This window comes from Caenorhabditis remanei, chromosome V (assembly GCF_010183535.1).
Source record: "Caenorhabditis remanei strain PX506 chromosome V, whole genome shotgun sequence".
Lineage (NCBI taxonomy): Eukaryota > Metazoa > Nematoda > Chromadorea > Rhabditida > Rhabditidae > Caenorhabditis > Caenorhabditis remanei.
The window spans coordinates 17741977-17754899 of record NC_071332.1 but is presented as its reverse complement, the minus strand read 5'-3'; the positions used below and the strand labels follow the sequence as shown (position 1 = coordinate 17754899).

The 12923-nt window shown below is 39.0% G+C and overlaps 2 protein-coding genes across 2 annotated transcripts; both read left to right on the top strand.

Moving 5' to 3' along the window:
• Positions 1 to 1484: 1484 nt before the first annotated feature.
• GCK72_020878 (uncharacterized protein) lies at positions 1485 to 4019 on the top strand (the record flags this gene model as incomplete). Its single annotated transcript, XM_003106502.2, has 2 exons — positions 1485 to 1541; positions 1596 to 4019. The coding sequence occupies 2 exons, from the start codon at positions 1485 to 1487 to the stop codon at positions 4017 to 4019; spliced, it is 2481 nt and encodes an 826-aa protein (XP_003106550.2).
• A 1532-nt stretch (positions 4020 to 5551) lies between these two features.
• Positions 5552 to 8217, top strand: GCK72_020877 (uncharacterized protein; the record flags this gene model as incomplete). The annotated part of the gene is made up of 2 exons (XM_003106395.2): positions 5552 to 5608; positions 5665 to 8217. 2 exons carry the CDS (start codon positions 5552 to 5554, stop codon positions 8215 to 8217), a joined length of 2610 nt encoding a protein of 869 aa, XP_003106443.2.
• Between the last annotated feature and the right edge of the window lie 4706 nt (positions 8218 to 12923).

Genomic DNA, 12923 nt, shown 5'->3' with positions numbered 1-12923 from the left:
TTCAAACTCAATATTGTTTTGTGAAAAATATATCAAAATGTAGATCTCGATGAGTTCTATGTCATCGATCTACTACTGGCTGAAGAGGGAAAATGATTTTTTTTAAACCCCGGTCGGTCTGGATATGTGAACTTTCGTATAAAGACTTTTCATCAATAGGATTCTTTTTTAAACGTCAGACAGAAGGCTCACTCGTTTTTCGTAACCATTTCAATATCATTCAATAAATATTGAGCGTTTTTCCCAGGAGCAAGAACGCAGAGCTTTTTTATTACCTTGTGTTCTTAGGCCATTCTCACTAGTCAGTCAAGTCATTTGCAGAGTCATTCATCATTTTTTCCTGTCTCACATATTCCCCTCGTTTCTAGCTAAATCTTGTACGAAGTTTCCGAATGTGATGTTTTTAGTTTATGATTTTTCCATTTTTGTGAGGGGCTCTATATATAAGTCCAATCGAGATATGCCCTTTCTCACATTTTTCCTTTAAAAAGGCAAAGTTAAAATGTTTTGCATGCAACATTTTGGAGTTCACAATTGTCAAAGTAGCAAACAAAATGCTAACCCGCTTTTCAACTATTTCGAAACGTCTCAATCAATAAATATTGAGCGTTTTTCCCAGGAGCAAGAACGCATAGATTTTTATTACCTTGCGTTATTATCTGGGTCATTCTCACTAGTCGATTGAGTCATATGCACAGTCATTCTTCCTTCTCCTGTCAATCATATTCGTCCCGTTCCTTTCTTCCCGCTCAGTTCATCGATTGCCAAGTTTTATTCCCAGAAGCAAAAATGCTCTGTTAGCTGGACAATCTCCGTCGATATACACAGTCAATATTTTTTTGTTCAAAATTTTTCGTAATTTTTCAAAATTTTTATCAAAAATAATTAAAAATCCTATGTATAAACGATGAGGCCAGGGATACCAATCCATCGGCGCTATTGACAAGAACGGTAAATTTTTTTGTCACGGTGAATATTCGAACTTATGTGCATGCTAGACTGGCTATATAATTTCTATTGTTCACCGTGACCCCAAAAATCTACCATTCTTGCCAATAGAGCACGGCCTCATTGGTAGTCTTGGTCTCATCGTGATAAGATTTAAGTCTAAACATTTCAAAAATATCAGACGTAAGGTTAACCCGCTTTCAACTATTTCGAAACGTCCCAATAAGTATTGAGCGTTTTTCCCAGGAGCAAAGACGCAGAGTTTTTTTATTACCTTGTGTAATGAGCTGGGTCATTCTCACTAGTCCGTCGAGTCATATACAGTCATTCTTTCTTTTCCTGTCTCATATCTCGTTTCTTTTTTCCCGCCCAGATCATCTATAGTCAAACATTCTTCGCAGGAGCCCTATCATGCTTTATGACCCAAGAAGACCATATTCGAGTCATTTGCACTGCATACTCATTCATTCTCTTACACGTCTCATCTCATTGTTCTACTCTTCCCATTTCTCCCTTACAAACCCAATCTTTCAGAAATGTCCTCATCTACCAACGACTTTGAAAAAGTACTCCGTGATTTTATTCCGAAAGAGGTAGGAGTCAGAAGTCAAAAAAATCATATTTTTCATCGATTTTACATATTTCAGCTCATTCCGCCAACATGGAAGTTTGACGAGAATAAAACACGCGTGAAAAACATCCAATCTCTGTTGAAAGGAGGTCAACTCAATATGTTCGAGCACGCTGAGCAACTTGAAATACAAATCGGCGACTACATGTGTTTCCCAAAAAATGTAGAGTATTTCAAGATGGACCCATTTGAACGAATTGCTCCAACTCCAATGGAATACCTGAGTTTGAAAAAGAAAGAATATATTCACAAAAGCGATTTGTGCTTAATGTTTGATTACGATGAAATTTTCCCGGAGGCGGGATGGCAAAGGAGTGCGGCTGATTGGATTCTGAACGAGTGTTGGACGAAGATGCAGTTTGGAGACCACCACGAGATGATAGTGAATCCGGATATGGAGAAAATTATTGAGGAAATTAACAAGGCTTTGGATCAACAGGACTCTGTTATCAAAACACTCAACACTTCTCAAAAGGCAACGTTCTATGAGACATTCTCGGATAAAATGCCAGTAAAAACTGTCATGAGTGATTTCATTTTGGGTTGTATGGAGGATATTGTTGAGCAGTATCCAGTGAAGAAATATTCTGCGGAGCTCTCTAGAATCCTTGCTGGAGTTGCATTGGTTATGGAAGCAGTCGAGGATTTTGTTAGAAACGAATCCATCCACTTGCCACCACTCAACTCAGTACCCCTGACGAAACCAGTCATCCGACTCTTCTCGATTGACAAAAATCGTTTTGTGATGGCTCACGAGTTGCTCAAAACACTCAAGAATTGTAATATAGATGTATCCGGATTCGAGAAGGAAGTAAATGGAATGCCGAAACTGTCAACATTCACTTTCAGAGAAGTTGTAGAGAAGGTCGATAAGGATGTTATGAAGAATCTGGAATTTGTGAAAATGGAAACAGATTCTCACTTGATGTTCAAACAGACGCCTATCCCGACTTACGATGGCGGCTACTGTATCCTTGCAGTGGATGCTCTCCGTGATATTCTTATGGAAATGATCCTTGCGAAGAGGGTGTTCCAGGCAATTGAAGAAAAGGATTGGATTCATATCAAGAAGTTTTTCAAGTCAATTGAATCTTACTTCGATCAGACCAGAGGAGTTTACTTTATCGATTTGAAGGATGCCAAGACGATCAAGGAGCTATGGGAGAACATCTACAACACCCATTTGAAGCAATCCTCACCGAGCCCAAAACTGAAGAAGACTTCAAAAATGACTGGATCACAGTCTAGTCACTTGCATCTAGCGGTGTTGCATTGTCAAATCAATAGTCTCGTCAGAAAAGTTCCGATGCTGCTGAAATTCATTCATAAGCAAGGAGCATGTGACAGGTTGAGTATTGTGGGATGTGAGTTGTGTGATGGGAAAGCACTGGTGGAGGAAATTGTAGAACCACTAGGATCAGAAATTGAAGAAGAGGCCCTATCATCAGAAGATACTAAGTCAGAAACCGAAGAATCGAGTGCTGAAGCACCGGAGCAAACTGCTGATACTGAAGAGAAGCCATCCCAGAAAAAGAAGAAATCGAAGAAGTCAAAACAACCGACCCCACCGGAAGAAGCCAAACCAAAACAATCGAATGCGTGTCCGAAATGCGAACGAGCTGGAAAATTCACTCGAGAAGCCAATGAGAAGTTGAGACTTTCGAAGATTGAAGTGAAGCAATTGAAGAAGGATCTTATCAGAAACCAATTGGAAAACGAGGAGATCAAACAGAAAGTGATGGATAAGGATGAGAGAATTCGGATGTTGGAGAGACTTCTGGAAGAGAAGGATGACGTCATCAAAGAGCAAGCGGCAATAATTGAAGATCTCCGGAGAGTTCAGGAGAAAGAAGACAGTCAAACTGTAATCGATGAAGAGACTGCAAAGATTGAAGACGTCAAATCCAACCTTCTGGCTATCAAGGGAGTTCTTCGCACAGACAGTCCGGTTACCAAATGCACTGATATCGTGAACCGGCTCATCATGAACACCAAAAATAAGAAAACCAAACAAATGGCAGAAATGGAGATGAGAAGATTCACCAAGGAGGCTACGGAATATATGGAAGCTGTGGATGATCGACTTGCCATGATCCAATGCAATCAATTTGACGCAGCCGAAGAAATCCCAGAGCTCCCGGAGTTTCCTGTATTCTCTCAAGGATTTCGAAGCATTTATGAGAATATTATGAAGTCGAGACCGCCCGTGATCTGCCAACAACTCCTATCACCATCAGAAAAGGTTTCAGATGAGTTAGAAGACACCGAGTGTGTGATCTGTCTTAACAACATGGACCTGGAGGATGAGACTACAAAATGTGGGTGTTGCAAGAGGAGATATCACAATGGATGCATTCAAGATTGGCTGAAAGTGAAGATGACTTGTCCAACTTGCAATTCAGGACTTTTGGACGAACAGGAGTTTCCAGTGTTGGTTTGATAATTGATTGTTGTTTTAATTGTTGAGTTAATAATGCTAATAAAATTGTTTTTTTTTATTTGAGAAGTTTTCACTGTTAAAAAATCATTGGTCAGTCTTTTGTAGTTGTAACTCATAGGTCATAAAATAACAACCGCGTGCTCCTGGTAAAAATGCTCGGTATTTATTTGAGATGACAGTGAATATGACTATTCGTCTTCTCATCTCCTCAGAAATGATTGTGACAGATGGTGTATGCAGGCAAGATGTTTCAAGACAGGGTAACCGGAAATGCCAATTTGTTTTTGGCGGGTTTTGAATAGGCGTTGCGGTCGCGTCACATGTCTCACTGAGTCACGAATATGGTACTCTGCCTTTGCCTACCGTAACCGAAACTATGTTGTGTTTTAAGACTTGAATGCGATTTTCTTTTATCTACAAAATTGATAATTTCAACAAGATTTCAATTTTTGCATTTGAGACCAAAAAACCGTCCAGCGCGTAACTCCTTTCAAATTCGATATTTTTAGCTGAAAAATATACCAAAATGAAGCTCTCGGCAAGTTCTATGTCACCGACCTACTCCGGACCGGATGATCATTTTTTAATATGCGCCGACCGGGCTAAACGGAAAAAAATGGTCGAAAAAGCCCGGGTTGCCCAGATTTTTGGATATGAGGACATGTGGATGGAACAAACTTTTCATCAATAAGGTTCAAGTATTATCATTTTCAAACCATCACACGAAAGGTGAACCCGTTTTCTTTCCCAACAGTTTCGAAACACCGCAAAGACCCATAAAGTATTGAGCGATTTTCCCAGGAGCAAGGACACAGAAATGCTTTATTATCTTCCGTTATAAGGTCATTCTCACAGTCAGTCGAGACATATGCACAGTCTTTCATCCTTTTTTCCTGCCTCACATATTCCCCTCGTTTCTTGCTCAATTTTGTACGAAGGTTCCAAATTTAATGTTTTTAGCTTGTGATTTTTCTCATTTTTACAACTTTTTGTGAGTGGCCTGTATTTAAGTCCAATCGAAATAGGCCGTTTTTCACATTTTTTCGATTTTTCCCAAAAAGAAAGAGACAGAGATACGATGTTTTAACATTTTGGAGTTTGCAATTGTCTATATTTATGTCGCGCAGTGTATTATACATATAAAGTAGCAGACAAGAGGCTAACCCGTTTGTCAAACATTTCAAAACGTCCCAATAAGTATTGAGCGTTTTTTCCCAGGAGCAAGAACGCAGACCTTTTTTTATTACCTTGCGTTATTAGCTGCGTCATTCTCACTAGTCAGTCCAGTCATATGCATAGTCATTCTTCCTTTTCCATTCTTCCTTTTCCTGTCTCACATCTCGCTTCCTTTTTCCCGCGCAATTCAACTATAGCCAAACGTTCTTCTCAGGAGCCCTATCATGCTTTATGACCCAAAGAGACCTATGTAGGGTCATTTGGACTGCACTGTCATTCCTTCTTTCACACTACTCATCTCATCGTTCTACTCATCCTTTTTCCAGTTTCTCCCTTACAAACCCAATCTTTCAGAAATGTCCTCATCTGCCAACGACTTTGAAAAAGTTCTCCGTGCTTTTATTCCGAAAGAGGTAGGAGTCAGAAGTAAAAAAAGACGACAATTTTTCATCGATTTTACATATTTCAGCTGATTCCGCCAACATGGAAGTTTGACGAGAATAAAAAAAGCGTGGAAAACATCGAATCTCTTATGAAATACGGCCAACTCGGAATAGTCAAGTCAGCCGAACAGCTGAATAAGGATATCGGTAGCTACATGTGTTTCCCGGGAGCCCCTCAACATTTTGACATGGACCCAGTGGTATCACCGTGTCCTTACGATTACGCAAGCTTGAAGAATACAGTGTATATTTACAAAAAGGATTTGTATCGGTTCTTCGGTTCTAAGGATATTTGCCCGCTGAAACAATGGCAGAGGTATGAGATCGAGTGGGCTCTACAGGAATGTTTGCAACGAATGGATTTCGGGAGTCATCATGAGATGATCGTGAAACCGGATATCCAACAAATTGCTAGGGACGGCGAGCGGGTTTTGAAAAAATTGATGGAAGTTCTCGAATTATCCGAAGATTATGAGATTGTTTACGACGACCTCAAGAAAAATATGCTGGATTTCTTACCTGTTGAAATTAGAGATACCATTTCGGAACTTTTTGAAGAAATAATCGAGAGTTACCCAACCGAGAAGTATTCCGTGGAACTATCACAAATCGTTACTTGGATTGGATTTATTTTGGAGGCGATTGAGGTTTATCTTAGAAAAGAGTCCATTCACTTGCCACCATTCAACTCAGTACCCCTCACGAAACCAGTCGTCCGACTCTTCTCGATTGACAAAAATCATTTTGTGATGGCTCACGAGTTGCTCAAAACGCTCAAGGATCATAATATAGATGTGTCTGGATTCGAGAAGGAAGTAAATGAAATGCCAAAGCTATCAGCATTCAATTTCAGAGAAGTTGTACAGAAAGTCGATAAAGATGTTATGAAAAATTTGGAATTTGTGAAAATGGAAGACTTTCGATTGATTTTTGCACAGACACCTATTCCGACATGCGATGGAGGGTACTGTACCCTTGCAGTGGATGCTCTGCGTGATGTTCTGATGGATATGATCGTTGCGAAGAAGGTGTTCCAGACAATTGAAGATAAGGACTGGATTCATATCAAGAAGTTTTTCAAATCAATTGAATCTTATTTCGATCAGACCAGAGGAGTATACTATATCGATTTGAAGGATGGCAAGACGATCAAGGATTTATGGGAGAATATCTATAAAACCCATTTGAAGCGATCGAGCCAAAAACAAATGAAAACTTTAAAAAAGACTGGATTCCCCGTGAAACATTTAAAAGAAACTCTTCAATTCTTTGAACTGGAGAAGTGCTTTGAAGGAATTCTCGAGTATGCAGCGCCCATCTATTTCAAGGTGACTACAGACAAGGAATCGTCAACTAGTCATTTGCATCTAACGATGATGCAGTGTCAGGTCAATAGTCTCGTCAGAAAAGTTCCGATGCTATTGAAATTTATGCATAAGCAAGGAGCATGTGACAGGTTGAGTATCGTGGGATGCGAGTTGTGTGATGGGAAAACACTGGTGGATGAATCTGCTCCGATCACAGAAGAAGAGCCGCTGGCGAATAAAACGAACCCTCTATCATCAGAAGAGACCAAGCCAGAACCAGAAGAATTGAATGCTGAAACACCGGAGGAAACTGCTGATACTATAGAAAAGCCATCCCAGAAAAAGAAGAAATCAAAGAAGATGAAACAACCCACCCCATCTGAAGAAGTCAAACCGAAAGAATCGAATGCGTGTCCAAAATGCGAACGAGCAGGAAAGTTCACGCGAGAAGCCAATGAGAAGTTAAGACTTTCGAAGATTGAAGTGAAGCAACTGAGGAAGGATCTTATCAGAAATCAATTGGAAAACGAGGAAATCAAACAGAAAGTGATGGATAAGGATGAGAGAATTCGGATGTTAGAGAGACTTTTGGAAGAGAAGGATGACGTCATCAAGGAGCAGGAAGAGAAGTTGAAGGAGCAATCGGCAGTGATTGAAGATCTCCGGAGAGTTGAGGAGAAAGAAGACAGTCAAACTGCATTTAATGAGGAAGCTGAAAAGATTGAAGACGTCAAATCCAGCCTTCTGGCTATCAAAGGAATTCTTCACACTGAAAGTCCTGTCACCAAATGCACTGAAGTAGTGAACCGGCTCATCATGAACACCAGAAATGAGGAAACCAAACAAATGGCAGGAATGGAAATGAGAAGATTCACCAAGGAGGCTACAGAATATATGGACGGTGTGGAAGATCGACTTGCCATGATTCAATGCAATCAATTCAACGCAGCCGAAGAAATCCCAGAGCTCCCGGAGTTTCCTGTATTCTCTCAAGGATTTCGAAGCATTTATGAGAATATTATGAAGTCGAGACCGCCCGTGATCTGTCAACAACTCCTATCATTGTCAGAAAAGGTTTCTGATGAGCTAGAAGACACCGAGTGTGTGATCTGTCTTAACAACATGGACTTGGAGGATGAGACGACAAAATGTGGGTGTTGCAAGAGGAGATATCACAACGGATGTATTCAAGATTGGCTGAAAGTGAAGATGACTTGTCCAACTTGCAATTCTGGACTTCTAGATGAGGAGGAGTTTCCAGTGTTGGTCTAATAATTGGTTGTTAATTTAATTGTTAAGTTAATAAAGTTTGTTTTTATTTGAAAAGATTTCACTGTAAAGAAGATTATTGGGCCATCTTTTAGAGTTCAAATTCTAGAAATCTGGACGAGCCCAAAAGTGGGTTTAGAACTAAAAAAAATCAAGAGTACAACATATATAACACCAAACTAGAATTTTCGAAGAAAGAAGAAATTAATGGGTTATTATAACAACGCTTCTATGAAATCCGAGCACCATTTTTCTGCGTCTGCAGCAGCCACGCGAGTTTCAAAAAGTTTTCAAATAAAGAGGTTTTAAACGTTTCCCTACAATTATTTTACTCCCATTGAAACCTGCCATTAGAGTCGAGTTAGAGTGATTTTGCCCCCATTTTTCATTTCCAATTTTTCTCTCACTTGATTTCTTATTTCTCTCAAAATGAATATTGCTGGAATCTGGGTCTGTTATGGTGTACCTTCATTTTGTCTGGTCATCTTTTTTCTCTTCTTTTTGGGGAAACCGGAATTCAAATACTCTTTTTATCGAGTTCTCCAGTGCGATATGACTATAGTGAGTCACATTTTTTGTTTGAGCCGTAATTTTGTATGATATATTCCAGAACATTCTCTGCTACCTCAACACGTGGATCTCTCGACTCTATCACATCGAGACCACAATCCCCTTTATGATATGGGTACATGACAACGCCTATTTTGTTTTCCGCGTCTATCGATTTTTAGTGAATTATTATCACAGCGCACAATCTTTAAGTGTTATCATAATGGCTGCTCATCGGTTTTGGTCCTCGAAATCTACTTCGGGCAACAGGTTTTGGAATGTCTATTATGGTCACGTATATTTCGGACTGGCGGTGACTAGTTTGCTTTTGACGCTACCAAATGTGTTTCTAGGATTGTATACACCAGATTATTATGATAGAGAAGCAGGCGTATTTGTGATTAATAAACTAACTGCGGTAAGTCTAGTTTTGTTATATTTTAATATTACGTTACTCTGCCTTACTAGGGAAGGCCTCTGATAGTGAGAGTTATGGGTCGTGACCTATATATTTGGAAAGCCGAGAAAACGCTGATTTCAAATATGTATTGGCGTTCAAGAAAAACAAGGTCAAAGTTAGAGAAATATTCCTTTTTTTGTGAAATTTCCGGGCGTTTTAATGTTGTAATCCACTGCTTTTTCGAACTTTGGCCTAGCTTTTTTCGAATACCTGGCCTCAAAGGCAAAAAGTATATCTTTACTAATAATATTCAACAGATTCCGTGTGTCCGTTTATGTGTTGCACGTCATAACTCCCTCCGTAGTGGACCGATTTTTATAAAAACTAGATAGATAGATAGGAAATTGCAAAAAAGTTCAAAAAAATCAATGTCATACTGGCTCGGTTCTTTCTTCTCTGCATTCTCGAAAGCGCCTCGGCTGCGCGTGTTTGGTGTAGTGGTCTACGCAGATGACTCTCACGCGTGGGGTGGTGAGTTCGTTACCGCCAGGTCGGAAATGTTTTTTGGGATTTTTGTTTTGATAAGGACATAGCCAGTATATGAAAGTTGTAAATATTTTGTTATAGCCGAGATTTTGTAGAACAAAAGGAAAAAAAATCTGTCATAATAAATGATTGAGTTCCAACTTTGACGGTGTTTAAAAAATTACAATCCTACAAACACCGAGTCAGAAACTTGATAGTAGTTAACAATAAGCCTTTTGTCCGAAGCTTCATGGGGAAGTCATACAGCATTTCCACCGATCGTTTAAAAACTCAAAAAGTATTTTTTTTAAAGAACGTTAAGATTTTTTTGTGAAGTACTGTCAGGTACGAATGAGAAGGATGGAAATCAAAATAGACTGAATAAGGGGCTTCTTTAACTTTTCAACTTAAACTTAAAAATATGTAAAATAGTTTTAGTCGAATTTGGGGGAAGGAGACGGCATCGCCGCCGATAAGTCAAAAACTTCAAAAGAATACTTTAAACGCAAGTTTTGAAGGTGTGAATAGGAAATTCTCTTTTGGTGAAGGGTTTCTCAGACAGGCAAACAACACATTTACTGTATTTAGTAAAATTAATTCTAGGACCCGGATGTCTGAACCATTAAATAAGCAATTAGGAGTATAGAAAATGAACTAACACTTTTCAAGAATTGATGGTGAATTCTAGAATAAGGATTTGTCTAAATATCGCCTTAGTTTGCCTTCTGAGGAGGGAGGCGGCATCGCCGCCGATCAGTCAAAAGTAAAAAAAACTTAATATTTAGAGGATCACCTGCCTTTTGATAAGGGGAAAATATAGTTACCAAGTTCCTGTTCTTCTGAAGTAATTTGTCGAAATCTAATCAGAAATGTAGGGGTGTTTTAAAGGAGGACTGAAGTCATATTTTTTTTATTTCAGATTCTGATACTTCAGAAAATTCTGAACAACTTTCATCATTGGAGCATGTGCTAAAAATCGCTCTAAACGTCCTAAATTCACATTTTCCCGGCTCAAAAAGAGCCTAGATGGAAGAGTTTTCCCACGCGAATTTTTGCCCCCGTGTAGTCCTCTCGGACAAAATTATTTATTTTAATTTCTCGATTTTTCAGAATCTGAAACAAAAAATATGACTTCAGTCCTCCTTTAATTGTTCTCTCTGGAACGGGTTGCTCAGCTAATAAAGACTACTAACAACTGAAGAAAAGTTATTGGACCAGAAGAAAAAGAGAATTCTGATACCCCGACTGTTTGAACCATGTGAGAAGCGCCGCAGGCGCTTTAACACTTAGAAGGGTGGTGTTGAGAAGGAGGTTCAGTCGCCGTTAGGCGACGTGAACCGACTGGTATCTTTACTATTAACAAACGCAAACGGCTGTATGTTTGTTTGTGTGTCGCCGATCCTACCGCCCTCCCTACTGAACCGATTTTTTTTGAACTTGGACAAAAAGATCAGAAATATCCCCCGCATAATGCCCGTCTATTTTTTTAAGTTAGAATAGGTCTCGACTAGGCCACTAGGTGGTTTTCAAGCCATTCAGTGGCTTTTGGTTCCGAAATAGGGAAAAAGAAGTTCACGGGGAAAATAATTATAGAACTTTTCATTCTGCAAATGACTTCTGTTCTTCAAACTGTCTTGAAAAATGCGTGGGAAAAACTCTGTTTTTATACTGTGACACCCTCTCAAAGTTGGACATTTTATACTGAAAACGGCCACAGTTATTAGAAGTATGGTCACTACTGCATTATATTTTTTCCGAGAAGAGAGTTGGCACCGCCTCCGAACAATCAAAAAGTTTAATAAGCAGAACTTTTTGGATCAAATCAGACTGAAAAGATGATTTCCGTGCATATCTTTGCTAACAAAAACTATCAACGAGGGAAGAAGTTATACGATCCACCAGTAGGAGAAAATTCTGAGACCTCGATAATTTGAACTATTTGAGAAGCGCCGCAGGCGCTGTAACTTCCAGAAGGGTGGTGTAGAACCGGCTGGTATATATTATTTGGAATCAGTGTTTCCTCAGCTTTCCAATAATATAGGAAGGTTCATCGAGCTGAAATTTTTTCTATAAACTTAACCATACCCACTTTCGACCCTGAGGATTTCAAAACTGCAAGAAAATTTTTCCAAATGCTTACGTGGACCAAATTATATGCCGTCTAACTTTTACAATTAAAAAGCTGGTATACGCGAAAATAGCATTTGACAGATTTTTCTTGCAGTTTTAGAATTCTCAGGGTCGAAAGTAGTTATGGTCAAATTTATACAAAAAGTGAAACTCGATAAACTTTCCTTGTTAGAGAGAGAGAGAGAGAGAGAGAGAGAGAGAGAGAGCGCAGAGAGGCTAGAGTGTCTGACTTCTCTGCACCCTCCTCCCATCACAAATTCAGTCTTCACGTTTTCAGGATAAATTAACTCTTGGAATCTACGTCCTTTTGATCAAAAGCTTAATATTTTTCACTATCATCTTTGTTCTAAGCATTTCCACACTGTACTTGCTCCAAAAGCGATTTCCCTATCAAACTTCAAGTATCCAAGTGAGAACAATGATGAAAAATCTGACAACTATTGCTTTTATGAACTCATTTGTATTTTTTGTGGTTCTACTCTGGCCGATAATTATCAGCATTTTTGTCACACTTTCTGGAGAGTTTCAATACAATGCGATTATATTTTTATCAGATGTGGTGAGCATTGGAGCGCGATTGCATAGTCATCAATCTTATTGATTTCAGCTATCCCTATCCCTCCCTTATATTCTCATGGCATTTGATAAGAATGTGCAAGCGACGATGTCTAAAATGATGGATTCTTGGGGGTATCGGGTTCAAGTTTCGGGGATTTTTACAATGCAACGGAGATCAAATATTTCATAATTTTTAAAATTTGTATCAATGTTTCTAAACTGTTTGGGATTTTTCCTGCATAATAAACTTTGAAAAAAGTTAAACAGAAATACGTTGTTCAGTTCGCCGAAACAATTGTTTCACACTCCACTGGAAATGACTTTTATACTATAATGCGTTTTTTTTTCACACATTCACTGTCGCGGAAGAAGAAATAAGAAGGAAGTTGATGAACAGAGCTCGAATTTTCTGTCTCCTTTCCAGTGCCACCTTTCCATCCTATAATTATAGTGGGGTAAAAGTTTTCACACAAATATTTTACGACTTTTAAAACCTGTCATCAGACTTGAGATTTTCCTCCCATTTCTCATATCAATATTTTCACTC